Below are 25,811 nucleotides of genomic sequence, written 5' to 3'. Positions count from 1 at the left end.
CCATGTGGCCTGGCCATTAACCCTTCGCCTTCCCACTCGGGACCAACGAGTGGTGGATCTGGCAGAGCGCTCGCCCGTCCCGTCCACCCTTCCCGGCCTCCTCAGCGCGTCCTGCCTCCACCTCCCCAAAGTCCCTGGCAGGTCGGGGAGGGGAGGTGTCTCCGAGGTCAAGCTGCTACCCCTATGAAGAAATGGATTGACTTCCTCAGAGCTAACTGCTGTCTCTCCTGCTGCTCCTCCCGCCGGCTCCTCCACCTGCCTCCTTGGGTCCTCCTGTGCACCATTGTCTGTCTGTGCCCGCGCTGCCCATCCGTGCACCTAGGTGCCCCCTGCCCTGCCCTGCCCACGTGGTGGATGTAGGTCACTCCTCGAGGGTCTAGGTGTTGGGAGAAGTCTTCCTCCAGGCACTCTGCTATTGGGCCTCCGTCTCTCATCCTGGAATCTTCTCACGGCTTTCAGGCAGTGACAGCTGGCTGTGTTTTCCCCAGGGAGTGCGCTGGTCACTGCGAACTTGGGTTCCTTTGCTGACAATCCTTTGGCAATTATTTCTTAAAGGCATTGAACCTCACAGCAGGTTTTCCAGGAGTAAGGGTGCATGGAGCTCATTCATTTCATCTCGGGCAAATGTTTACTGAGCATTTATGATGTGTTCGGTGCTGTCCTAGGCATTAAAATGGAAAGAGAGAGAGAGAGGAATGAAGGTTCCCAGGGTGTTGGTAATGGTGGCTTCAATGGCTTCAGTCTGAGCTCCATTATCACAGACTCAGATTATCAGGCCTTTGTCACTGAGTCCAGCTCCTCCTTTTCTAGCCAAGGGAACTCTCCTCCCAGGAATTTCTCCAACCCATTCTCAGGGCCAGAGTTTTGCTCGTCCCCATCCTCTGGCTCCTGCCAGCAGCCCTGTGAGTCTGAGGCTCACATGACTCCCAAGGTCACCTCCTGTTCTCAGAGAAGGGGGCAGACTAAGCCGTACAGAGCCCTGCATTTGTGGTCCTAGCACTGCGGCCTCCCAGCCTGGAACCTTGGAGAAGTCCTTCCGTTTACTAATCTGTACAATGGACAGCCTGGGTCCTGAGCCTCCTCACGGGGTTGCTCCTGGGAAGACTGGGTGAGAGAAATGGGGGCTTGTCAGCAGGCGCCCTGTGCCCTGCAAGTGTCCTCCACAATTGTCCACCTCTCCCTCCTTTCTGCTTCCCTCCCCAGAGGCTCCTGAGGCCCCTCACTTTAAACCTCCCTGCCCCAACCTCTAGCCTGACTCTTTCTGCACTTAGATAATGGTTGAATGCCCAGGCCCAGTCATTTTGATGCACTCCTGTTCCCTCTGGGAAATTGGGGGTGGGGAGGTGGGAGAGGATAGTTTCTTTAACCCTTTAGTTTCAGCCTCAGTTCTCTCTGGGGCTTGTAAGGGGAAAGTTTATTGGTCTCAATTAGCAGCCCCATTAAGGAGGAAAATTGGTGCTTTAATGAGCTTCCTCTAATTTGCAAAATAACAGGTTTCTCAGCCTCTGGGCATTGGAGGTATGGGGTGAGAACCTCTCTTCATTGTAAGTGCTAGATTTTCTCTAAGCCCCCAGTCTGGGTTCAAAGGGTTATGACTGATGAGTTTTTAATTGCACTCTTAAATTCATTGACTTGCTTAGTTGTGATCTTAAGATCTGGAGAAGCAATCAGGCCTACAGGGTGAAAGAGGTCACAGTGAAAAACCAGTGCTCCTCTCCCTCCCCCCCTTCTCTCCCCTCTCTCTCTTGGGCTTGAGTTGAGGATTTTGGGCTCTCAGTTTTTCCACTCAAAGCTAGTACTCTTACCACTTGAGCCATGACACTACTTGTGGTTTTTTACTGGTTACCTGGAGATAAGAGATTCACAGACTTTTCTGCCCTGGCTGGCTTGGTACCTCCATCCTCAGATCTCAGCCTCTTGAGTAGCCAGGATTACAGGTGTGAGCCACCGACCTCTGGCTTCGCTCATTTTTTTCTGGTTTGTCGAAGAAGGCATAACGGATACAGTGAGGCTCAGAGGAATAAATAGAATCATCTCCCACCCTGTGCCCACCTCTCTCTTCCCCTAGGGTCCCTGAAGCCTTCGCAGTCCTGAGCTGTGGGATGGAGCCCGAGACAGTGCTGTGGGGCCCGGATCTGGAGGCTCCTGAAGAGAGTCCAGATGAGGCTCACAGAGGTGAGGGCCAAGAGCAGGGACTGCTAGTCCTGAGAGACACCGACGGATCCCCGTTCAGGGAGGGGCCCAGACTCTGGGGGAAAAAAATGGCAGGGGAGGGAAGAGAGGCCAGAGCCCGGGTTCTGAAAGAAGCCGGGGGCTGGAGACTCCCTTTCTGTCTGTAGGTGCCGAGAGTGGGAATGAAGAGGACAGCCCTCGGCGGGGAAGTGCTGGGGAGGAGATCATCCTGGGAGATCCAGCTCAGAGTCCAGAACCCAAGGACCCACCAGCCCCCCGGGATTCCCCCACCCCCTTAGACCACCAGACCCCTGGCGACCCCCCAGCCCCGGAGGCAGTGCCTCCCCCATCCGAGTGGACCAAGGCCTGCGAGGCCAGTTGGCAGTGGGGGACGCTCACCCCGTGGAACAGCCCCCCCGTGGTCCCCGCCAGCGAGCCCAGTCTGCGGGAGCTGGTGCAGGGCCGGCCGGCCGGGGCGGAGAAGCCGTACATCTGTAACGAGTGCGGGAAGAGCTTCAGCCAGTGGTCCAAGCTGCTGCGGCACCAGCGCATCCACACGGGCGAGAGGCCCAACACGTGCTCCGAGTGCGGCAAGAGCTTCACGCAGAGCTCGCACCTGGTGCAGCACCAGCGCACGCACACGGGCGAGAAGCCCTACAAGTGCCCCGACTGCGGCAAGTGCTTCAGCTGGAGCTCGAACCTGGTGCAGCACCAGCGCACGCACACGGGCGAGAAGCCCTACAAGTGCACCGAGTGCGAGAAGGCGTTCACGCAGAGCACCAACCTCATCAAGCACCAGCGCTCGCACACGGGCGAGAAGCCCTACAAGTGCGGCGAGTGCCGGCGCGCCTTCTACCGCAGCTCCGACCTCATCCAGCACCAGGCCACGCACACGGGCGAGAAGCCCTACAAGTGCCCCGAGTGCGGCAAACGCTTCGGCCAGAACCACAACCTGCTCAAGCACCAGAAGATCCACGCCGGCGAGAAGCCGTACCGCTGCACCGAGTGCGGCAAGAGCTTCATCCAGAGCTCGGAGCTCACGCAGCACCAGCGCACGCACACCGGCGAGAAGCCCTACGAGTGCCTCGAGTGCGGCAAGAGCTTCGGCCACAGCTCCACGCTCATCAAGCACCAGCGCACGCACCTGCGCGAGGACCCCTTCAAGTGCCCCGTGTGCGGCAAGACCTTCACGCTGAGCGCCACGCTGCTGCGCCACCAGCGCACGCACACGGGCGAGCGGCCCTACAAGTGCCCCGAGTGCGGCAAGAGCTTCAGCGTCAGCTCCAACCTCATCAACCACCAGCGCATCCACCGCGGCGAGCGGCCCTACATCTGCGCCGACTGCGGCAAGAGCTTCATCATGAGCTCCACGCTCATCCGCCACCAGCGCATCCACACCGGCGAGAAGCCCTACAAGTGCTCCGACTGCGGCAAGAGCTTCATCCGCAGCTCGCACCTCATCCAGCACCGGCGCACGCACACCGGCGAGAAGCCCTACAAGTGCCCCGAGTGCGGCAAGAGCTTCAGCCAGAGCTCCAACCTCATCACGCACGTGCGCACGCACATGGACGAGAACCTCTTCGTGTGCTCCGACTGCGGCAAGGCCTTCCTGGAGGCCCACGAGCTCGAGCAGCACCGGGTGATCCACGAGCGGGGCAAGGCCCCCGCGCGGAGAGCCCAGGGCGACGCCCTGCTGGGCCTCGGGGACCCCGCCCTGCTCACCCCGCCGCCCGGAGCCAAGCCGCACAAGTGTCTGGTGTGTGGCAAGGGCTTCAACGACGAGGGCATCTTCATGCAGCACCAGCGGATCCACATCGGCGAGAACCCCTACAAGAACGCCGACGGCCTCCCCGCGCCCCCCGCCCCCAAGCCCCCCCAGCTCCGCCCCCCGAGGCTCCCTTTCGGAGGCAACTCCCACCCCGGGGCGGCAGAGGGCCGAGCGGACCCCCCGGGACCGCCCTTGAAAGCGTCCGAGGCTCAGGAAGGCCTGGGCCACAGGCTGGGGGGGCTGCTGGCCTCCAAGTCCTACATCTGTTCGCACTGTGGCGAAAGCTTCCCGGACCGCGCGGCGTTCCTCCAACACCAGCTCACGCACGGCGGCGGCGTGGGGAGGACCGGCCCCGGGGAAGGGTCCGGGCCCAGCCCCTTCCTCGGCAGAAAGCCCTTTAAATGCCCAGAGTGCAAAAAGAGCTTTGGCCTCAGCTCAGAGCTGCTCCAGCACCAGAAAGTCCACGCGGGCCGGAAGTCCCAGAAGAACCCCGAGGTGGGGAAGAGCTCCTCCGTCCTCCTGGAGCACCTCAGGAGCCCTCTCGGGGCCCGACCCTACAGCTGCTCCGACTGCGGGGCCTCCTTCCTCGATCGCCTGGCCCTCCTCCGCCACCAGGAAACCCACACCCAAGAAAAGCCCCCCAGGTCCGAGGACCCCCTGCCCGAGCCAGCCAGCCTAGCCACAAGCCAGGCAGCGGAGGGAGGGGCCCCCGCCCCCGCCCCGAGCAGCAGCCACGGGGAAGGGGAGAGCCCCAAAGCCCCCTTGGAAGAGAAGCCCTATGTGTGCCCGGAGTGTGGAGACGGCTTCACAGAAGTGGCCGCCCTCCTCCTCCACGGGAGCTGTCACCCGGGTGTCTCCCTGTGAGATGGATTTAGAGACCAGGGGCCTCTCTCTAGAGAGAGGAACACTGGATTTCCCCCACTCTCCCCACCCCACACACCACCCCACACACGCAAATAACAAGTGGGGGGAAGGAGGACAACCCGATCTTTCTGTAGAGAAGCGGGAGGGAAAGAACCCTGGGGGAAAATAGTGCTTTTACACCAGTGATGAGAAATCCTTATAAAATTGTCCGTGGGAATCACTTGTAAGGCAGTAGAGAAAAACTGTTGGGTTAGAAACCCTATACCTATGTAGGAAAATAAAGTCCTTTAAGTCTGTAGCAGAAAAACCCTATAAACCATAGTGGACAAAAGCCCTATTAATTGTAGGAAGAGGTCCTAATATGTCTCTAGACGAACTCCATAAAACCGTATCCAGATCCTATTGGGCCAGGGTGGTACAGCTGGCATTGACTTGAGAGGGTAACTCCCAGAATGCATAGGGTTACACCCTCCCTACACCTGCTCCACTTCTCCCAGCCACCTTGGACACTTATACTGAAGACAAAGCTCAGCTGGGGGATAGTGTAGGAATGGGTGGAACTGGAAGATGACAAATGAGGAGCTTTCAAGCCCACAGAGGAGCTAAACCACAGCGACCAGGAAAGGGCTAATTCATCCCGTTACACTGGGGGGGGGTTCTTTGGGATACAAGAGGTTAATCTTAGGGGAACTGTGTGTGGGGAAGAGACCCATGGAATCTGGGAATCCACAAGAGCCCAAAAATGGGGAAGGCAGGCAATGATCTCAAGCCTTTTTAAGGGCTGAAGTTTGGAATGCAGTAAAAAGAAACAGTGTAGGAATAGTGGAAAACTACCACCACCAAAAATAAATAAAATAAAAATAGGAGGAATTTCCGTTAGTGTTTGGAGGGACACAGAGCAAGGTGGAGAAACGGTTCAGTTGGAACCCAGCGAACTCCAGGCCAGTTTCTTCCCTTCCTTGGGAGCTTGTTAAACTTCAAGTGCAAGCAGATCCCGCCCCAGACTCTCACGAGCTGAGTGGAGTCACCTTTTCCCCAGCACAGCTGGAAATGTCTACTCTGAGAGGCCTCCACCATGAAGGGGGCCTCCCTCACAATCTCAGGTCTCACGATCAGGTTTTTGGTTTTGGGGTTTTTTGTTTTGTTTTGTTTTTCCTCCCTGCAATCTAACTGCCACCATACTTGCTTCAGTGGCAGCAAATTTCCTCCAAGTGCTGTCCTCAATAGAGAGGGAGAATCGCTGCTAGTCGACCTCCAAAGAATAAATTCCTTCAGAGACTCAAGGCTTGTTGCAGGCTTGTCCTCCCTGACTTCTCTGTGGCCAACAAGGGACAACAAGATGGCAGAACAGAAAGTTTTGATTGACCAGCAACCTGATTTCCCACCTCAGCCTTTCATGTGGCAAGGATGAGCCAACTCTCCGACTGGACCAGAGTCCCTCAAGAGTCCAACGGAAGCCTAGCCACCTTCCCCATCCAGTACTTGAGCCTGTCGGAGACGGGAATGACCCAGCTCCATCTTGGCCTTGGGAAGGGACAAATTCCATCCCCTTAGCTCCTCTCTTAGCCTGAAACCTTCAGAGGGAAATGGATGAGGAGAAACGCGGTCCTGCCAGGCTCATCTGTCTTCACGCCACTCAGTGTGACACACTTCAGAAATTCAGCCAAGCCTGCTCACGTGACTGCAGCTTATGACCAAGGAGAGATGATCACCAGGTGGAATGGGTGAAATTTTTGGCAAGAAACAGCTGCAGCAAGGAGCCTATCCACCCCCAGCCCTGGAGTCCCTTCAAGATGGGGCAGAGAGGAAGTGCTGCTCCCTGACTCCATGTTGACACCAGTGACACACTGTCTTGGAATAATAGGATCAAGATGCCAGGTGAGGGGCCCTTCAGGAGATGGGTACCCAGAAAAGGGATGCCCTAACATTCCTGCAAAGTTGTGTGGAGGAGAAACCTCTAATTCCATTACGTAAAGGTTCTAAAGGCGAAAAATCCTTCATCCTTTCATCTATCCTGCCCCCCAAAGGATTGAATCTAGAACAATGTGGGAGAACCACCCCCTCCCCACCCAGCCTGCTGGGGAGGCGAGGCAGGCCTTCTATGGCTGTGGGGAAAGGGGAGCCTTGATCGCAGTCACAAAAAGCCCCCACTTACCCAAGTGCCAGGTAAAAGCCCACCACCGCGGGAGGGAGCCCTGCCTGCGGGTCTCCAGATTGACAAAGGTCAACAAATGGGGGACAGTCCCTAAGACAAAGAGGAGAAAGTCCTCTGAGTCTAAGCCTATAAGCCCTCTAAGATGGTAACAGAAGTCAAGTTGTAGAGACAAATTTAAAGCTAGAAGCAGATTCCCTCAGATAGAAGTCTGAGAATCTGTTCCCAAAAGCGTGCTTGGGGAACAGCTTTTGGGGTTCAGAGGCCAGTCTGGGGGAAGGTGGTCAGTGTAGTCGAGGAGACTGTAGCCTGTTGAGAACTAGAGTGTAGCGTACTTAGTAGGATGCTCGCATGTTGTGGGGACAGGTGACAGCTGAAGGTCGACCCCGGTGCCAAATGAACCATGTAGACAAGGCTGGTGGGATCTGGGGCTTCCTACTAGGAAACAGAATGGGGGACCCTGAGTGAAGCCTGCCCTCTTGGCTGCCTACTTCCCAGAGCCAGCTGTATGTTAGGAGGATCCGCACTGAGCAGGTTGTGGCGCCCAGCATCTGTCCATCCGACCAGTTCAGGCACAGAACCAAGAGAACCGAGTCTGCAAGGTGTAATGAATGTAGTCAAACCCTCCTCCCCACCTCTGGGCTGGGCCCCAAGTGCTGGGGGGGGGTAGGGGTGGGGGCGGGAGGATCCCCACAGCCAGTAGCAGAGCCATTGGTGAAAGCAGAGGGAAGGAGGGACAAATTGATCTCCGCTTAGGGTGCAACTTGAAGCTGCTGTGGATGAGGAGGTCAGATGGGAACTGGGTGTGAATCCTGAATGGGGGAAACTTGAAACCATCATAACCCTGAGATGGGGGTTCCTGTGGCACTCCCCCTGAGGTGAGCAGTTCCCAGACTCCTTTGCTCTTATAACAAGGGAACTCCTGCTCACCTGACTTGTCCCCCAGGGAAGTGGAGAGGCCCCACTTTTGAGTGTTATGTGTCGATAAGTGTCGTGTCACCGGTGGTCATGTTGATTAGTTGAAGAGAATAAAGGGAATAAGATTTCCCAGGTGTTCTTTGTCTTCTCCGTCCAGCCTCTAACAAGCCCAGTTTGCCCTCCCAGAGGCAGTTCATGAGTGACCGCTAAGCTAGATGCAGTTCCAGGCCCACCCTTTAACCTGTGGCCTCTAGGGTCCCTGTCCAGTGCTTGTGCAAGTTCGGCAGCTTTATAGAGTTTACCAAAATCCACATTTTTGGGGTTGGAGGAGTGACTCAGTTGGTAGAGCACTTGCCAATGAGCAAAAGTGACAGGTACTGAGTTCTAGTTCCAGTCTCAGACCTACACACACACACACCCTTACCCTTGCAGGACAGGGAGAAATCTCATGACCTGGTGACAGGATGGAACCACTCTCACTGGTACCTAGTTCCAACACTAGTGTATGGGGACAAATTTCTGGCAACTCAGGCCCAGCTGTTTGGCCCAGGGTGGCCTCGCGGGCTCGTCACCCCACCCCCACCCCCTTGGTGCCTCCTCTCCTGGTGTCCTGGGTCCAGACTCAGCTCCTTCCCTGGACTGAGACTTGTCTTGTCCTTTCCCTGTCCATAGATCCTGTGGAGAGGCTGAGTTTGGGGAAGGGCTGCCACTTGCCCAAGATACAAGGAAGCCAGTGAGGAAAGCCAGACCAGCTAGGCATTCTGCAAACAGGTATTGCACCAGACAAACCTTTCTTCCTCAGGGCTGGGCCTGCCTGGGCCTAGCCTGGGCTCCACATTGTCTGGGCTATTTGGGGCTGCTCCAAGCAGTCTTCAATGCCAAGCCTGCTTCAGAGCTGTCTCCTGAGCCTGACTGTGGCCCCGAGTGGCTGCCTGGCTCTAGCCTATCACTTGGCTCAGCCTCTCTCTTGGGGACTTTTTCTAAGCAGGAAAGTGTGTTCTGAGCCTCTCTGACCTTGATCCCATTGCAGGCTGTCTCCTTTTTCTTTCCCCACCTAGAAAGGGAGGTGGGAAGGTGCAGCAGGTGAGAGAAGGGACCTGCTTCTTATGGAAAGATGAGTAATGAAGGCTTCTCCACACCCCTAGGGCTCCACCTTTGAGGACACTGAGCTACATCAGAGCTGGAGTCTTCCTCAGGAAAGAGAGGGAACTCCAGGGAGACTGCAGGCACCAGAGCACAGGGGTTGGTTCAGTCTTAGCAGAAGAGGTTGTGGACCCAGTGATGATGCTGCCACAGCAGAGGGCCAGGTATAACTCAGGAGGAAGTGACTCAAGTGTGTATTTGTGGGGTTGTCTCAGGAGACACAGTCCTGTGGAAAGGTCAGAAGTGAGGCCGGGATAAATGGGGCACACAGTCAGGTGTGAGCTTAGAGGAGATTAAAGAAATCGGGGAGGGAGCAGAGCACAGAGAGTGGGCATCTTGTTTTGAGGAGCTTAGGGAAAGGGTGTTACTGAAGGATTGAGAATGCCATGTTCCTTCCCACCTGTAAACAGTGGTGGCTTCCTAGACTGGGCTGGAGGAATAGGGGTATAGGGATAGAGGAAGGTAGAAAGGAGAGATCTAGTTAAGGGGTGGGGGAATAGGACCAGCAGAAGGCAACGAACACAAGAAAAACCAGATTAGTGTAGCACCACGGGACCCAGTGGAAGTTTTGGAAGTGATCCCAGTCAAATGCTCTACTGGTCAATTTCTGGCCGAGATAGGCACTAGGCACATCCAAATCAGGGATGCCATCTGTTCCCTCAAGAAGAGTTCTGGCCTCCTTATCCTTGTGACCCCAGGACACCACTGAGATCACTAGGGCTACTAAGAGGTCAAACCTCCTGAAAACCATCAAAGGTAGTCCCTCCAGCGCCTGGAGGCTCACCTTAACGGAAACTTATTGTTTCTGCTGTTGTGGCATCAGACACTGAGATTCTGGGAATCCCCCCCCCCCATTCCCTTGGGCTTGACCTTGAGAAGGGTTGATACCTATCTTAGTATTGGATGTGGAGGCACAGATTTTGGGGGCACCCGATGTGCAGCTACTACTTGCATTAGTTCAGAGCTACAGGAAAGGGGGCTGGTTGCGCCCGGCCCGTTCCCGCGCCAGTCCCGGACACCGATCCTCTGCAGGGCGCAGGTGCCCACGTCTCTGTGATGCAACGCCCTGCGTTTTCCCAGCCCTGGCCGGCGCGGCGCTCCGGACGCTCCAGCCGCGGACATTGGCTCAGGGGCCCCATGTCATCCCCCACCGCGGCCCGGGCTTCCACGAGCGTCCCGGCCACCGCCACCTCCTCGCCCGAAGCCACCGCAGCCCGCATCTCCGTCTCCAGTCCCATCTGGATCAGTGGCTGCGGCCCCGCCGAAACTCCGGGAGCCTGGCGGACTTCCACAGCGGACAAAGCAGCGAGTCCGCACGAAAGCATCACGGCCAAACCTCCGTTGCCCTGCGAAGGTGCGATGGCCGCCACCAAGGCCGTGAGCACGGGCCCGGCCCCCACACCAGCCGCGCTCGCGGCGGATCCCGGTGCCAGTCCCAGGGCCGCAGGGGCTCGGCCTGCTGAGCCCACGACGCGCTGATCGCAGGCGCGCTGCAGGCCGCGCAGGCTCAATGAAGCAAGTCTCCTCACGAAGGCGTCCTGCCCCGTGCGTCTCTAGGTTAGGGCGAGCGAAGCCCCTGGGGAACGCCGAGGGGTTCTGACCACCCGAACCCCAACCCCCGCTTCCGGAGACGTCGTCCTCGGAACACACGGGGCAGGGGACGGGGTAGGGGAAGAGGACCACACTTCCCAGGATGCTGTGCGAGACCGTAGCATCCTGACAGCCAATGACCGCCGGGGGCGTGGCCAGCTGCAGCTTTTTGGCTGCACCTCAGGCTCATTTGGGACCCTGAGCGCTGCTTGGTCCAAGTATTCTGGTGGGGGAGGGAGGGAACTCTCACGCCCGCGCAGACCCTCACCCCCTAGGTCAGACATAGCAATGAAAACCTGGGATATCTGGTTATTCTGCAGGTTGAAGGCTGGATGTTTATTTGTAACAATTAACTGCCTGTGTAAGACATCTCTAGAGCACAGGCAGTGTCTAAATGGGTCCCTGCATCTGTCAGCAGCCTCTCCCAGGCACCCCCTGGTGCTGCTTTCATAGACCATGGAGCCAGCCTGGGAAGGTGCACAGGATCCCTGGTACAGGTTCAGTCACACGGTGTTGGGTAAAGCTCTTCTACTTGGAATGATCAGAAGTTGGCCCAGTGGCTGCGGCTAGTCTTCCCCTCCCCCTCCTGGGAAGTTTCACCTACACTGCAGTTAAGGCCACCAGGATGAAAGCAAGGTGAGGGTCCAGTGGGATGCATGGGGTAGAGCTAGGTGGGCCTGGGAGAGCAGCAGAGATTGGGAGTTGGTTAGGAGAAACGTGATCACGGTTCAGCACTCCAAGAGGATGGTGACCACAGCAACTGCAGAGCTTCCCAGAAATAAGGACAGTGCCCTCAGGGGATAGCTCCTTTAGCTCTTGGCACAAGAGCCACACCAGTGTCCAAAGCCCTGTCCAGGATTGGTGGGTAAGTAGGTTTAGAAAGTCCCAGGAACCCAGGGCCTGTCTTGGGCAAGAAGCTGAGCCCTTGGCCCATTCCTGCTCCTTACTGTGTGTAGGCAAGTAGAGAGCCTCCTCCTGGGTGGGGGAATCCCTCCTTAGGGGTTGGATGGGTCTGTGGAAAACAGGAGCAAGATTAGGGCCAGATTCTAGCTCAGCTGAGTGCTCTGGGTCCCAGGGAGAGCCCCGTGAGCAGCGGCTCTGCCCTTCAGCAAAGGATGGAGCTGAGCCTGGCTCATCCCACTCCCGTTAGCATGCACCAGTGCCACCAAACCAACTAGACAGGGGGGGCTTGGGGCTAAAGGGTATGGAATGGAGGGGCCACTGAACCTGGGGTGGGGAGGAGCAGCCCCTTAGGTCCATGAGTCTTCCAAAAGTCCCCCAAATTTCAGGTTCAGCTGATGTAGACACGGTGGAAATCATGGGCGCCAAAGGCTGCATTGCACTTGGGGCACTTCCTCTGGCGGGCCTCATATCGGCCCCGCACACACTCGAAGCAGAACACGTGGAAACACTTGGTAAGGACCGCATCCTTCTTGCGGGTATTACAGCAAGGGCAGGTCAACCGCGCCTGGATAGGTAAAGGCATGAACCGTGGAATAATTGTGCGTGGGCCTGCGTGAGTCAGCTCTGGGGTTTGAACTCTGGACATTGTGCTCTCAGCTTTCTTGCTCACAGTTGGTGCTCTACCATTTGAACCATCCATCCAGTTCAGCATTTTTTGCAGGTTAACTGGAGATAAGAATGTCATGGGGTGACTGGGAAGGTGGCTCAGTGGTAGAGCGCTTGCCTTGCATGCCTGAGGCCCTGGGGTCGATTCCTCAGCACCACATAAGAAAAAAGCCGGAACAGGCACTATGGCTCAAGTGGTAGAGCGCTAGCCTTGAGCTGAAGAGATGAAGGATAGTGCCCAGGCCCAGAGTTCAGGCCCCACGACTGGACCCAAAAAACAAAACAACAAAACAAAAACAATGTCATGGACTTTTCTGCCTGGGCTAGCTCTGAGATCAAGATCTTAGCCTTCTGAGTAGTTAGGATGACAGGTGTGAGCCACCAGCACCCAGCATGGAATAACTTCCCAGTGCCCAGACTGTAAACTGACAGTTGGAGGCAGTTCAGGCAAAACCCACCAAATAGTAGATGCAGCAGTCTTCACTATAGCCTCACAGGTGGGAACCAACATTCTACAGAGTAGGGCACTGACACTCAAACACCAAGGTCTCAAAACCAGAAAGAAGTAGGTATCCTTTGAGACTATGAAACTGGAGTTTCATTTCCTGCCCCACTGGCTTTCTGCGGCAAAATTCCAATCCTGTCTACCTGTGAGGTCACAGCTGGGCATCACAGTGCCACCAGAAATGTGCTTTCTACCCTCAACCAGGCTGATCTTTGCTGGGACTGGAAACTGCTGTGGCTATACTCTTAGCCCAACACCTCCCACCTGCCATGAGGTCAGACCAAGAAGGGCTTGTCTTTTAACTCCAAACAGATATTACCTAGCAACAAGCATAGCTCAACACGCCTTTGGCCTGCTTGGAATGCCAGCTGTGTCCAGCCTTCCCAGCATTTTTCTTCCTGATTCCTCAAGACTTTGCCACCAGCATCTCTGTCCCTCCAAGGCCCAACTGCCATAGAGTCAACTGACCTCTTCCCTCTCCCAGCCCAGGAGCCATTTCCCCCAAGACTACCAAGTCACAAGGGCTTCAGGCTTCTCTCATGGCATAGTTCATTTGCTGCCTTGTATATCACTCTCCTTCCAATCTCTAGGCTTTTCTTCCTCTGCCTGTCACTTAAGCTTTGAGGTTCCTAAAGGGAGAGAACGATCTCTTTTTATGCCACAAACTCTCCCTGGATGCCTGGATAACCAGTCATGTGTGCCTTTTTTACCTCTGCCTCTGATTCTCCCCTTAATTCTTTTTTTTTGTTGGTCGTGGGTCTTGAACTCTGGGCCTGGGCGCTGTCCCTCAGCTCTTCAGCTCAAGGCTAGTGCTCTACCACTTGAGCTATAGCGCTACTTCGTTTTCTAGTGGTTTTTTGGAGATGAGTTTCACGGAGTTTCCTGCCAGGGCTGGCTTTGAACTGTGATCCTCAGATCTCAGCCTCCTGAGTAGCTAGAATTACAGGTGTGGGCGACCAGCGCCTGGTACCTCCATTCTCTTAAGGCCTCTAGGTACCTCAATCTCAGCATCCTTATACACTGCCTGCCATGGGCTGCTCTTGCAGTCTTTCTAACTCACAAGGGGGTACTTACCATTCACTTCATTTCTTTTTCTTTTCATTTTTTACTTCATTTAACTGAACCCAAGAGCCAAGAGTCTCCCCAGCACTGCCCTTCCCTCATTAAGTTGCCAATCTATGCCTAAGTCCAAGCAATTCTGTCTCCTAAGTACCTCCTGAGCCCATCTATTATCTCCAATACCTTCAACTAGTTAAATACTAGTTTTTACTACAGTGACTTATATAATAGTCTAAAAATTTCCATCCCTTCCTGGGCGCCAGTGGCTCATACCTTAACTCCTAGGCTACTCAGAAGGTTGAGATCTGAGGACTGTAGTTCAAAGTCCATGAGACTCTAACCTCAACCACCAAAAAGCTGGAAATGGAGCTGTGGCTCGAGTGACAGATTGCAAGGCTTCAGGCAAGAGCTCAGGGACAGTGCCCTGATCCCAAGTTCAAGCCCCAGGACACACAGACACTGACACACACACACAGACACACACACAGACACAGACAGACAGACACAGACAGACAGACAGACACACACCACCACCCCAGCAACACATGTGTCATTCCTGTTTAAGTCTTTGATGAGCCTGGAGTCTGGTTAGGGTAGAGCTTGTGCTTATTAGCATATATATGGCCCTTGGTTCTACCCCTGCCCCCCAAAAGAAAACCAAGACAGAAATATGCTTCAAAATCTCCAAACTCCCCACAGGAAAAGACAAGCTGATCAACCTAGGTGCTGACACTCTCCTGGGATCTGCCACTGTCCAATCACTCCATTCCCTCCTCCAACCCAGTGGCCAGCTCTGTCCAGCACTCTCATTACTTTACACATATTTTCTCTTTCCTTTTCCCTAAATGCATTCCTCCCCATTTTCCCTGGATGGCTCTTTCTTCAGATCGATCTAGAGTGACATTTCTGGCAGGAATCCTTCCACCTCCAGGTATTTAAGGGCTTCCCTAGTGTCCCCATGACCCCTGTGGTCTCTGCTATCATATCACTCATCATTGGAATGGGAGAATTAGTTGACCACCTCGCCCACCTCTCCTTAGTTGGTCTCAGGGTCTCAGTCTTCCCACTTCATAGCTGGGTACACACAGGACCTGGCACATGGCATGTAACCAACAAGCCTTTGGCCAACTGACTCCAGTGTTTTCTGCTGTCCTCCCTTACCTTTACCTCCAGAGTCTCCAAAATACCCATGACAACTCCTCCCCACTTCCTCACTATAATCCCTGGGTTGAAGTGACACTCCTCAACCAGAAGCCCCACCTTATACTCCTTGATCTCCTCCTGCAGGATTTCATCAGCATCTGCATAAACTTCTACCTTCCTCTGCTTCTCCAGTTTGCGTCGCAGCCTAGAGATGTCCTCCTGGAGCAGAGAGAGGAAAGGCTCAGTACAAGGGACTTCATCTTGGAGCTCTGTGCCTGCCAGGTACCAACACTAGCTCACTTGCTCTCTCTGGGGCACACACCTGAGCCCTCTTGAGGTTGAAGCTCTCTTTCTCTCGGGCAGCCCGGCTCTCTGCCAGGCAGGGCTGGATCTCCCTTAGCCGGGTCTGCACGTGCTCCAGCTGCACCTTTAGATCCTCAGCCAGCTGGGCCGCCTCCACAGCCTGAGGAGGGTGGAAGGAAGGAGAAGTGCATTTGTCTGAGTTAGCAGAGGCACGAAACACTAATGCATCAAAACATTCGGGTGACATCTGCACTCTGTGACCCTGTTGTACCTCCTCCTGCTCCATCCTCCCAACTGTTCTTCACTTCATGGTGTGCTCCTATTCTGTGCACTGTGTGCACTGGAACTGGGGTATGAATTCAAAGCCTCTCATTCTTGCTCAACTTTTTGCTCAAAGCTGCTGTTCTGCCACTTGAGCTATGCCTCCATTTCTGGCTTTCTGCTGCTTAGTTGGAGAGATTGTCTAATGGACTTTGTTGCTTAGGCTGACTTTGAACTGACTTTCAGATCTCAGCCTTCTAAGGAGTTAGTATTACAGGCATGAGCAACTGGCCTTTGCATTGCCTGGTCTCTGAGCTCCCAGTGGGCCATTATCTGTATTCCCTTTAATTCCTCTAATACACAGGCACCACCTCAGTTTCCTTACATGACGGTCTGTGATCTGTAACACCATTATTTGTGGAGTTACTAGCTTGCTATCTACCCCTCAAGACAAGATGTCCCAGCCTTTAAAGAAGAGAGGAACTCCTTCATGAAATTTAGTACATATCAGGGACATAGAAAATGCTAAATGAATGAATTAGAGAAAATAGCCACACAGTAAGATGAAAATCAAAGTTAATCTGAATACTATACCATAAACTAGATTGTTTTCTATGGTTTTCTTTTCTTTTTTCAAATGACCATCCTGAACTTAGGACCTGGGTGCTATCCCTGAGCTTTTGTGCTGAAGGTTAGCACTTTATCACTTGAGCCACAGCTCCATTTCTGGCCTTTTGATTGTTAGTTGGAGATAACAGGTTCATAAGACTTTCCTTTACTGGATAACTTCAAACAGTTATTATCAGCCTACTAGGTAGCTATGATTATAGGCGTGGGCCACTGGTACTTGGATAGAGGTTTCTGTTTGTATGGCTTTTTTGTTGTTACTGTTGCTGGTAGCAGGATTTCAACTTAGAGCCTCCAGTGTGCTTGGTATGCTTGCTCACAGCTGGTACTCTACCATGCACCTATCCCAGCTTTTTGCTTATTTTGGGATAAGAGTCTTATGGACTTTCCTACTAAGGTTAGCTTCAAACTAAAATTCTTTGAATTTCAGCCTCTTTAGTAGCTAGGATTACAGGAGTGAGTCACTAACATGCAACTTCTGAATGCTTAATACAATTATGCGGCAGGTATCACCACTGCCAATTAAGTCATTCGTCTCTTGGTGGATGAATGGATATGACATGCATCTAGGAGTGAGAATGGCATGGACTCAACTCCTACCTCTGTTCTTTCTTCAGCAAGTCCCTGAGCCACAGTTTCTCCATTAAAAGTGGAAGTGAGGGCTGGGAAGGTGGCTCAGTGGTAGAGCGCTTGCCTTGCATGCCTGAGGCCCTGGGTTCGATTCCTCAGCACCACATAAGCAAAAAGAAAAAAGCCGGAAGTGGCGCTGTGGCTCAAGTGGTAGAGCGCTAGCCTTGAGCTGAAGAGCTGAGGGACAGTGCCCAGGCCTAGAGTTCAGGCCCCATGACTGGACCCCCCCCCCAAAAAAAATAAAAAGTGGAAGTGAGAGCCAGGTGCTATGTCTCATGCCTATAATTCTAGCTAATGAGGAGGCTTAAGACGTGAGGATCAAGGTTCGAAGCCAACTCAGGCAGGAAAGTCTGTGAGATTTGTCTCCAATTAATCACCAAAGAGAGAGGAGGGGTAGGGGGGAGCCAGAAATAGAGCTGTGGCTCAAGTGTAAAGCACAAGCCCTGAGCAAAAAAAAAAAAAAAAAAAAAAGGTCAGGGATAATGCACAGGCCCTGAGTTTAAGCCCCAGTCCTAGCACAACACACACACACACTCACAATTAAAAAATAAAATAATTAAAATGAGAGTGATAACAAACACCATCATGGTAGAATTACTTTGAACCTAAAATATAACTGAGCATGTCAAGTACTAGGCACAGGACCTAGCACATTCCTATATGATTGAAGATGCACGGCAGGCTTCCAGACCGTATCAGATTTGGCTGGGAGCTACCAGCCAGACCACTTTCTCCACAGACCAACCTCACCTTCCTTTTGTTGAGCTCCAGGGCCTGGCTACGCAGTGTCAGTTCCTTCTCCACACCACCAAGACTGCCCTGCAAGGCCCGCTCCTTTTCCTCCAGCTTCTGTACGGTCAACAGCTGGGCATCCACCTGAGGACAAGGGCCTCAGTGCTGGGAGCCCTACCTCTCCAGCTCCACCCTCAAGCTCTTCCCTGAGATGGCTATACCTGGGACTTGAGGCCAAGAACCTGCTCGCCCAACTCATCCTTCTCCTCTCGAAGCAACTTGTGAATCTGGTTGGCCTTGATCCGCTCTGACATCAGCTTAAAGTTGGCATCGTCCTTTTCACGCAACTGCTGTAGCAGCCGTCCATTTTGTTCCTGCATGTCCTCAAAAGCCTGACCTGTCACATCCATCTCTGACAGCAGAGCTTCCTCCTCCTGCAGGTAGACAAGAGCAAAGTGCTGGTGGACAAGATGCTGGTGGAGAACCACAGAAAACTGTGGCAAAGATAGAGAGTGGATGAAGCTACTTAAGTGTCACCACACCTGGAAGCACCTATTAGAAGCTAGGAAAGCCAGTATTAGAAGCAAGGGGACTACAGGGGAATGTACCTGCTTGGTGGCACCCAACTTGCGCTGCAGGTGTTCGATCTGCTCCTCAGCCTGACGGATGCGCCTTAGGGCATCCTCGTCGGCAATCTTCTTGCTCTCCCTTCGATCCCTCTCTTCCAGTTCTCGGATACGGCTCCTTAGCTCATCGACCTGTAATGGAAGGACCTCTGTTACTGCTTCCTGACCTAGGCCTGCTCTGGTGAGAAGCCTGCAGCATGCCTCTCAGCATACCACATCAACCCTGGCTGCCCTCACCTCGGCCTTGGCCTTGCGTTCAGCCGCCATGAGCTGCACCTTGTCCCGCTGCTCCTTGGGGGCTGATTTATACATATCGAGCAGCAGCTTCATTTCCTTTTGGCTCTCCTGGGCCTTCCTAGGAAGGGTATAGGAGGCAGGTTCAGTATGTTGGGTGACAGGTCCCTTGTCAGAGTTAGGAAGGGATAGCAATAGGGCCTCACTTGAGCTCCGCTCGGAGACCTTTGAGCAGTTCTGATTCTTTTCTCTTGGCTTCTTCTAATTTGGCCTTCTCTCGATCCACCCTTGAGAGAGCTGAGGCTACAGGTGGGGTTCCCACACCTGGCCCCTCTCGTTCCCGAAGTTCTCTTTTGGGCCTGGCCTCAGGTTCTCGACCCCTGGAAGAGGGGCCTTGAGCTCCAGGAGTTAAGGCCTGGGCATCCTCTTCTGAGGGGACCTGCTCCTCTTTCTTCACTGAGGAAGTAGTGGTGGTGGCACCAGGCACTAAAGCCATCTCCTTTCTGCTGTCAGGGGTACCTACAGGACCTGGACCACACTCTTCTTTCCCTGGAGCTGGGGCACTAAGGCCAGGATCGTCTGGGTGACCCAGGTTGGGGATGGGGTGGGTAGAGCCACTGGCTTGGGCCCGGAGCTGCAAAGAGAGAAAGGAACAGGAATGAAATAAGCCAGTGTTCACCGAAGTCTAGCCAGGGCCTTTCATGGGCATTCCCCCCCCCTCACTTTGCCAATCTCAGCCTGAACTTCTCGAAGCTTCCGCTTATATCGCTGGGCATCCCCTTTTAGCTGGTGGTTATGGTTCTGGAGACTACTAATCAGGTGGCGCATCTCCCGGTTGATGGGCCCTGGGGAAGGGAGGGAAATAAGGTTATCACACTGGTCTCCCATTAAGGCCCCAACACTTCAGCAGGGAAAGAGGCTGAACCAATCATCATTATTACTGTGCAGGAGGGTGGAGACCTGAGGCCTTAAAGGTTTCACCTTTGCTTAATAATGTAGACTTGAAGAAAACTCATCCAAAAGTGAAAGTGACATTGCCTGTTTGTTATTTTTGCTAAGGTAGATTTTTCGATATTTCCCAATTTCCTTCAATGGAATAGTTAACTAACATTCACAGATGCTCATGAATTTCTTTCAGAAGCTTAGACAAATGTTACCATCTCCTTTACATATGCCTATATTCAATCCCAAACTGCAACACCCTCTCTCTGGATACTGTATTTACCTTTCCTGATTCATATTTTTGGATACCTTTATTACTAATATACACATTTCATTTCTCTTCTAGTGTCTGTCTTCCTTCTACTAGAACTGTCCCACAATGGCAGGGATTCTCCTTGTTCTATCCACTGGCACAACCTGAAAGCCTAGATGACTGATGGTAATCAATCTTGTGGCTGGTGCCGGTAGCTCATACCTGTAACCCTAGCTACTCAAGATGCTGAGATATGAGAAATACATCATGGTCCAAAGCCAGACCAGACAGGAAAGGCGGGGAGACTCCCATCTCCAATTAAACAGCAGCAAACTGGAAGTGGCACTGTGGCTCAAAGTGGTGGAGCATTAGAGCAAAAGAGCTCAGAGACAGCCCAGGCTCCAAATTCAAGCCCCATGCCCAACAATAACAAAAAAAAATCTTGTGAAACAACTATCTCAGAGACACCAGAAGCCAGAGAAGCCCAGAAACAACAACTCAGGAGCTCCTGAGTTGTGAGGAGTTATGCTGGGTCTGCTTCCTTATTAGCCTGTAATCCTAAATCTGGGTGCCCTCTAGGGTATTCATTTGCCCCAGGTTGCTAAAGCTCTGTGAAAGGAAGGGGCTTAACTTTTTTTTTTTTTGGGGGGGTCCTCTCATGAGGCCTGAACTCTAGGCCTGGGCGCTGCCTCTCAGCTCTTCAGCTCAAGACTAGCGCTCTACCACTTGAGCCACAGCACCACTTCCGACTTTCTTTTTGTTTATGTGGTGCTGAGGAATCGAACCCAGGGCTTCATGCATGCAAGGCAAGCGCTCTACCACTGAGCCACCTTCCCAGCCCAAGGGGCTTAACTTCTTGCGTGTGCACAAGCAACACCTGTCCCCCACCCATAGCATGGTCCAATACCCCCAAATAAGTGCCCAGCTCTATTAAGTCTCACCACATACCTGCCTGCTCGTTGGCAGCTAGGTTCTGTTCAAACTCAATGCGCAGCATCTCATACTCCTTGCGCACCTGGGCCAGCGTGTCTTCCAATTGTATGACCTCCGTGCGCAGCTTCTTCTGCAGCCCCAGCTCATCACTCTATAGGGTGTGGCGTTAAGAGATCCTCGTAACTCTCAGCCCCACCCCAGGCCTCAGGAAGAAATCTATGCCCATGGGACTCTGGGCAAACATGCAGGGCCTACAAATACAAGAATAAAAGCCGGGTGCCGATGGCTCACGCCTGTAATCCTAGCTACTCAGGAGGCTGAGATCTGAGGATCACGGTTCAAAGCCAGCCCTGGCAGGAAAACTCCGTAAGACTCTTTATCTCCAATAAACCACTAAAAAACCGGAAGTGGCGCTGTGGCTCAAGCAGTAGAGTGCTCGCCTTGAGCTGAACAGCTTAGGGACAGCGCCCTACAACAAACAACAACAACAACAACAAAAACCAGGAATAACCCATCTTAAGGTCTGGCTCTCAACGCATTCCAGGGCCATACCTCCATGTGTTCAATGTGTCTCAAGTGGGAGTTCTTGGTGGCCAGCAGCAGTCCCCGAGCCTCATCCAGCTGGGTCTTCACTTGTAGAGACTCGTTGTAGAGCAGGGAGAACTGGGCCTGCAGCATTCGGTACTCCCCCGTCTCACGAACCACCTCCTCAGGAAGGCTCCGCAAGGCCACCTAGAAGTGAAGACGCCACAAATGATTCAATGATGCAAGAGGATTCAAGACTAAGTCCCTACCTTGTATCCCCATATCCTCTCACCTACAACCACAGCCTACCTTGAGGCGTTCATTAGTCCGCACAGCCCCCTGAAGCTCTGTCTGCAACTTCTCCAACTCTGCCATACGACTGTTGGCCAATTCCTGGTTTTCCTCCAACTCTGCATTCAACATCTCAAACTAAGGAGGGGGAGGGGGGGAGGCTGTGATAGTAGAGCCAGGAGGGTGACCTGTTCTCATCGCCCACAACCCAAGTGTAGGACACTGGTAAATTCTGAAGCCCCAAGCCAACGGCTTTCTTAAGGGACCCCCCGACAAGTGGGAGAAAAATTCTGTTCAAATACTAAGGTTCTTTCTTTTTTAATTGTAAAGATGCTGTACAGAGGGGTTACAGTTACACGAGTAAGGACTAAGGTTCTTAAGACTGAAGAACTCAGGGGCACAATACAAGTAGCAAAGCCTGGCAAGACTTGCGTTCAAACTTTAGTAACCACTTTCCCCCAAAAAACAAACCCAGATGTAGCAGCTGAAGTAAAGGGAAAACAGTGTGGGGGCCACAGAATGCCAATAGACTTCTACTATGCTCCTCATTTCTTCTCTGTGTTTTCTTTGTGCTGTTATGGAAGTTTTAGCCTATCATGTCCTCTCCAATATGCCTAGAGCCTAGCACTTACGTGTTTAGGAATTATTTAATAAGGGAATTAAAGAGCTGCAGGAGTGACGGGGACAGGGCTCAGAGGTAGATGTCAGCTGAGAAAAAGATGATGCTATGACATGGCAAAAAGCATGCTGCTGCTCACCTTTTGCATGTTGAGTGTGATCTGACCCCCCTGGAAGCCTGAGGAGCTCCCAGAGACATAGTACCCAGAGTTGAGCTGTGGAAGGAAGAGACATGGATATGAAGATGGGTATGAAAAGCAGAAGCTAGGGCCCAGGCCTGGCACCATCTGCCTAGCCCTGCAGCCTTACCTGCTCCAAGGCTTCTGCTAAGTGCTTATTGAGCTTTTGTTCTCGTTTGCGCAGCTTCTCAATGTCCCACTTCAAGTCCTCCACTGTTGTCTCCATCTCAAGCACCTTAGTCTCTGATGATGTTACTTTATCCTGGAGTTCAGAATACTAGACACAATGGAGAAACAGATACTTAGATAAAAGACTTAGTTTCTTGAGACCCACAAGTACCCATTTAACCCAAACCCTGCCCCAGTTCTAATTCCATCCCCTCAAAACCAAGTCCCACCTCCAATGAGATGCGATGATGCTTCTCCTGGAGCTGAGTGGCCAAGTCCTGTAGCCGCCGGTTCTCACGACCCAGCTCCCGGGTGTGTGCCCGTGCCACTTCACTGGGGGGTTCATTATCCCCTGAGAAGGCAAGGCCCAGGTAAGAGCCAAGCCCTTGGCAATGGGGCAAGAACTAACTCATTCTGGAATCTGCTATGTATAGTGTGATCCACCAGCTATCTTGCCAATTTTTCATGACAAAGCCAGGAGTCTTTATCCCCACTGCACAGAGAAGGAAAGCAGCTCAGAAAATGGAACTATTTTCCCAGAAAGCACAGGCTAGGGAGGCAGTACTAAGGCTGGGAAAAGACTGTCACCTAGGCATTTATGCTCTGCTTATGGATCACTACTTGCCACTGAAGTTTACACTATGTTCTGCAGAGGCCTGTAGCTGGAAGCAGGGCACTTGTAACTCATGCTTATAATCTTAGCTACTGAGCAGACTGAGATTGGAGGATCATAGTTCAAAGCCAAACTGGGGAGGGAAGTCCATGAGACTCTTATCTCCACTTAACCAGGAAAAAGGTGGAAGTGGAGTTAGGTCTTAGGCAAGCACTCTACACTCAAACAATGAGCCACCTTCCCAGCCACAGAGCTATGTGTTAAATAGTAAAGTGCTAGCTAGTCTTGAGCACAAAAGCTCAAGGACAAAGCTGAGGCCTTGTTTCAGGAGCAGTGCACGTGTGCACACACACACACACCCCTCCTCCACCCATTTCTCTGGAGTTCAATTCCATAAATGAAAGCTGGAATTCCCATCTCATAGACTAATTCTTTCCACCATGAAGATGGCTTACTGCCTGAACATGAGAAATTAGCGGAATCTAGAGGGGGAGGGATGGGCACAAAGATCCAAGTGGAGACAGACAACTCTAGCAGAGGGGTACTAAGAACTAACCTCGGCTGTATACTCGCTGACAGAGCTCCTCCACCCGGCGCTGCAGGCGGTCTGACGCCTCTACTACTCGGGACACCGCTGCCTTGGAAAACTCCATCCGTCCCTGCAGCTGCAGTTCCACTTCTTCATTGCTGCTGGCACCCAGTGCTACCACAAAGGCCAAGGCTGGCTCACTAAGAGGAGGTCTCAGTTGCATGGGCAAGGCCTCTAGGAGAGAGAAACAGACACCTATGAAAATAACAGTAGCAATGACCACCAGCCAGTACCAAGCTCCAGAACAAGCCCTTCAATACTCCATGGCTCATTTAACAAAATCTGTAGTGCAGTTATCTGCACCTTGAAAGTGGCACCACTGTTTAGGGAAGAAATTTTCTCAAGGGAACAGAGATGATAAATCACTACCTAAACTACAACCATACACTCATCCCACACTGATTCCCATTGAGGGGACCCAATACCTTTATGATTTATAAAAATTTCCTCCAGGCCAGATGTTGGTGGTTCACACCTATAATCCTAGCTGCTCAGGAGGCTGAGATCTGAGGATCACAGTTCAAAGCCAGCTGGGGCAAGAAAGTCCATGAGACTCTTTATCTCCAATTAACCACCAGAAAGCTGCAACTGGTGCTGTGGCGGAAAGTGGGAGAGTGCTAGCCTTGAGTGAAAAAGCTCAAGGATAACATCTAGGCCCTGAGTTCAAGCCCCACAACAGGAGAAAAAAATCTTAACAGTAGCAATAAAACTATTTTTTAAAAAATTTCCTCCCGGGGCTGGGAAGGTGTCGCAGTGGTAGAGCGCTTGCCTTGCATGCCTGAGGCCCTGGGCTCGATTCCCCAGCACCACATAAGCAAAAAGAAAAAAAGCCAGAAGTGGCACTTTGGCTCAAGCGGTAGAGCGTTAGCTTTGAGCTGAAGAACTGAGGGACAGCGCCCAGGCCCAGAGTTCAGGCCCCATGACCGGACCCCCCCCCAAAATAAATAAAAATTTCCTCCCTTGTGACATGAACAATATTTCTGCTTGACTCTCATCTGGCTAAGTTTAGAACAGTATCAAATACATTTACTCTTTTAGCACTATTCGAGTATTAATATGAATAACATTCTGAATCAAGTTAGACTCTTAAGTCCTTTTATTCTTACCTACCGTGCTTTACTGATTCCCAAACATGAAATCATTGTTCAGAGATTGCAGGTAGAGTGGGGGATTTAGGAATTTGTCCTCAAAGGCCACCTCCTCTCCAAGACCTTTCCCAGAAAATAAACTCTCCAGTTCCTAAGATTTGCCCTACCCCTTAGATCCGAAGTCCCTGGCTCTGTGAGAGGGATCACATCGCGAGTAGGTCCCTCCTGGGCCCCAGGTGGCTCTGTCCCTGCAGACATGTCCCCCTGATTCTCGTGGCATCGGAGAAGGGCTTCCACAGTTTCATCCAGCTGAAGGGAGAAAGCATCAGAAAGGTTATGAATCTCTCATTCATTTCCAACGTGACATTCTTTGATCAGAAGGGCTGAGAATTTGCAGCTGATGGTGGAAAACAAGCCACCTGGGCCCAGTAGCGATTGACAATTAGGAGAGTGGCATCATCTGTGGCCTGCCGCTTTTCCAATTTTTCAATTCGTTCTCGGAGTTCGTCTTCACAGGCTTGACGCTGTTCCAACCGCTCCGCTAGTTTCTTGTTCTTGAACTGCAGAACCTTCAAGTCCATCTCCTCCTACGACAGAAAACAAGAAGGGCCCAGGACATTTTCAAGCAAGATTCAGAAACCTAGAGACAGAGAAGAGCAACTGGAAGGGATAGAAGAGAGGATTAAAGGAGGCTCAGACACAAGAGAAGGCTAGTTTTCTGCTTCCGCCTCTCTGCCTTTGCAACTCTGAAGTCTTTTTGTTTTGTTTTGTTTTTACAAAAGTCACAGGCTTTCTGGGGTCCTGTTTATCAAGCTCTTGTTATGTGCTGTAAAGCGGACCTTGCTAAGCTTGGAAAACTGGCAGCAAGATTCTGGACAATGTGGGTGGAGACTAGAAATATGGCATTTTAGCAAGAGCCCACGAACCGTGGAAGAGATGCCCCCAAGCCGAATGGGCTCAATTAGAGTGGTTGTAGTCTTCTCCTCGCGACTCAGCTTCTTCTCAGGGGGCCCTGAGCCCCCGTCGCCGGCGGCGCGTTTGTTGCCGGGCCCAGACATAATTGCGATGGCGAGGAGCGGCGCAAGGTCCCTCGCGGGGCGTCAGGAGGCCGGGGGCGACACTTCTGTCACCTGGAAGAGACAGAGAACAGAGACGTGGAAGTGGCCGGTGTTCTGAACCCCCGAAGCGCCTCCGCTGCGCACACCTGCGGAGTTCAGCCTCCGTGGGCCCCGGGGCCTCACCGACAGCACACTCAACCGAGCGCCGCCATCTTGGATTTCACCGGACGTCGCCGGCCTCCCAGGACTACGGCGCAG

General features: G+C 52.8%; 2 protein-coding genes across 4 annotated transcripts in view; one reads left to right on the top strand and one right to left on the bottom strand.

Annotated features, from left to right (window-relative positions):
* The window catches only part of Znf629 (zinc finger protein 629), an 8,569-nt gene extending 585 nt beyond the window's left edge, over window positions 1-7,984 (top strand). Inside the window, exons 2-3 of the mRNA XM_013011672.1 lie at window positions 2,069-2,175; window positions 2,340-7,984. Of these exons, the coding sequence (XP_012867126.1) occupies window positions 2,103-2,175; window positions 2,340-4,804 (2,538 nt within the window). The 5' untranslated portion in view covers window positions 2,069-2,102 and the 3' untranslated portion in view covers window positions 4,805-7,984. The remainder of the gene's footprint in view (window positions 1-2,068; window positions 2,176-2,339) is intronic.
* A 2,942-nt stretch (window positions 7,985-10,926) lies between these two features.
* Window positions 10,927-25,800, bottom strand: Rnf40 (ring finger protein 40, E3 ubiquitin protein ligase). Of its 3 annotated transcripts, XR_001174869.1 has the most exons (21): window positions 25,700-25,761; window positions 25,422-25,625; window positions 24,915-25,082; window positions 24,663-24,804; window positions 23,375-23,581; window positions 22,436-22,557; window positions 22,168-22,314; window positions 21,999-22,073; window positions 21,259-21,378; window positions 20,977-21,156; window positions 20,440-20,575; window positions 19,020-19,141; window positions 18,503-18,930; window positions 18,300-18,417; window positions 18,045-18,194; window positions 17,658-17,870; window positions 17,455-17,580; window positions 15,206-15,346; window positions 15,001-15,102; window positions 11,835-12,075; window positions 10,927-11,619 (listed from the first exon to the last, which is right to left on the bottom strand). XR_001174869.1 is itself a non-coding variant. In XM_013011605.1 (20 exons), exons 2-20 carry the CDS (start codon window positions 25,551-25,553, stop codon window positions 11,899-11,901), a joined length of 3,006 nt encoding a protein of 1,001 aa, XP_012867059.1. In that variant the 5' UTR covers window positions 25,554-25,625; window positions 25,737-25,800; the 3' UTR covers window positions 10,927-11,898. The 3 variants fall into 3 exon arrangements, 2 of the variants coding, with proteins under 2 accessions (XP_012867059.1, XP_012867061.1); XM_013011605.1 differs by having other exon boundaries at window positions 10,927-12,075; window positions 25,737-25,800; XM_013011607.1 differs by having other exon boundaries at window positions 10,927-12,075; window positions 25,698-25,761.
* Between the last annotated feature and the right edge of the window lie 11 nt (window positions 25,801-25,811).

The sequence above is a fragment of the Dipodomys ordii genome, unplaced genomic scaffold (assembly GCF_000151885.1).
Source record: "Dipodomys ordii isolate 6190 unplaced genomic scaffold, Dord_2.0 Scaffold14, whole genome shotgun sequence".
NCBI classification, from domain to species: Eukaryota; Metazoa; Chordata; class Mammalia; order Rodentia; family Heteromyidae; genus Dipodomys; species Dipodomys ordii.
This window is presented reverse-complemented; position numbering and strand designations above follow the sequence as displayed.

Excerpts from the sequence above, each read along its gene's own strand:
- Rnf40 (XM_013011605.1), bottom strand. The coding sequence starts at position 25,553 with ATGTCTGGGCCCGGCAACAAACGCGCCGCCGGCGACGGGGGCTCAGGG. Across the intron at positions 18,418-18,502 it reads GGTCTCCGAGCGGAGCTCAA|GAAGGCCCAGGAGAGCCAAA; the intron begins GTGAGGCCCTAT and ends TACCCTTCCTAG. Across the intron at positions 18,195-18,299 it reads AACGCAAGGCCAAGGCCGAG|GTCGATGAGCTAAGGAGCCG; the intron begins GTGAGGGCAGCC and ends CTTCCATTACAG.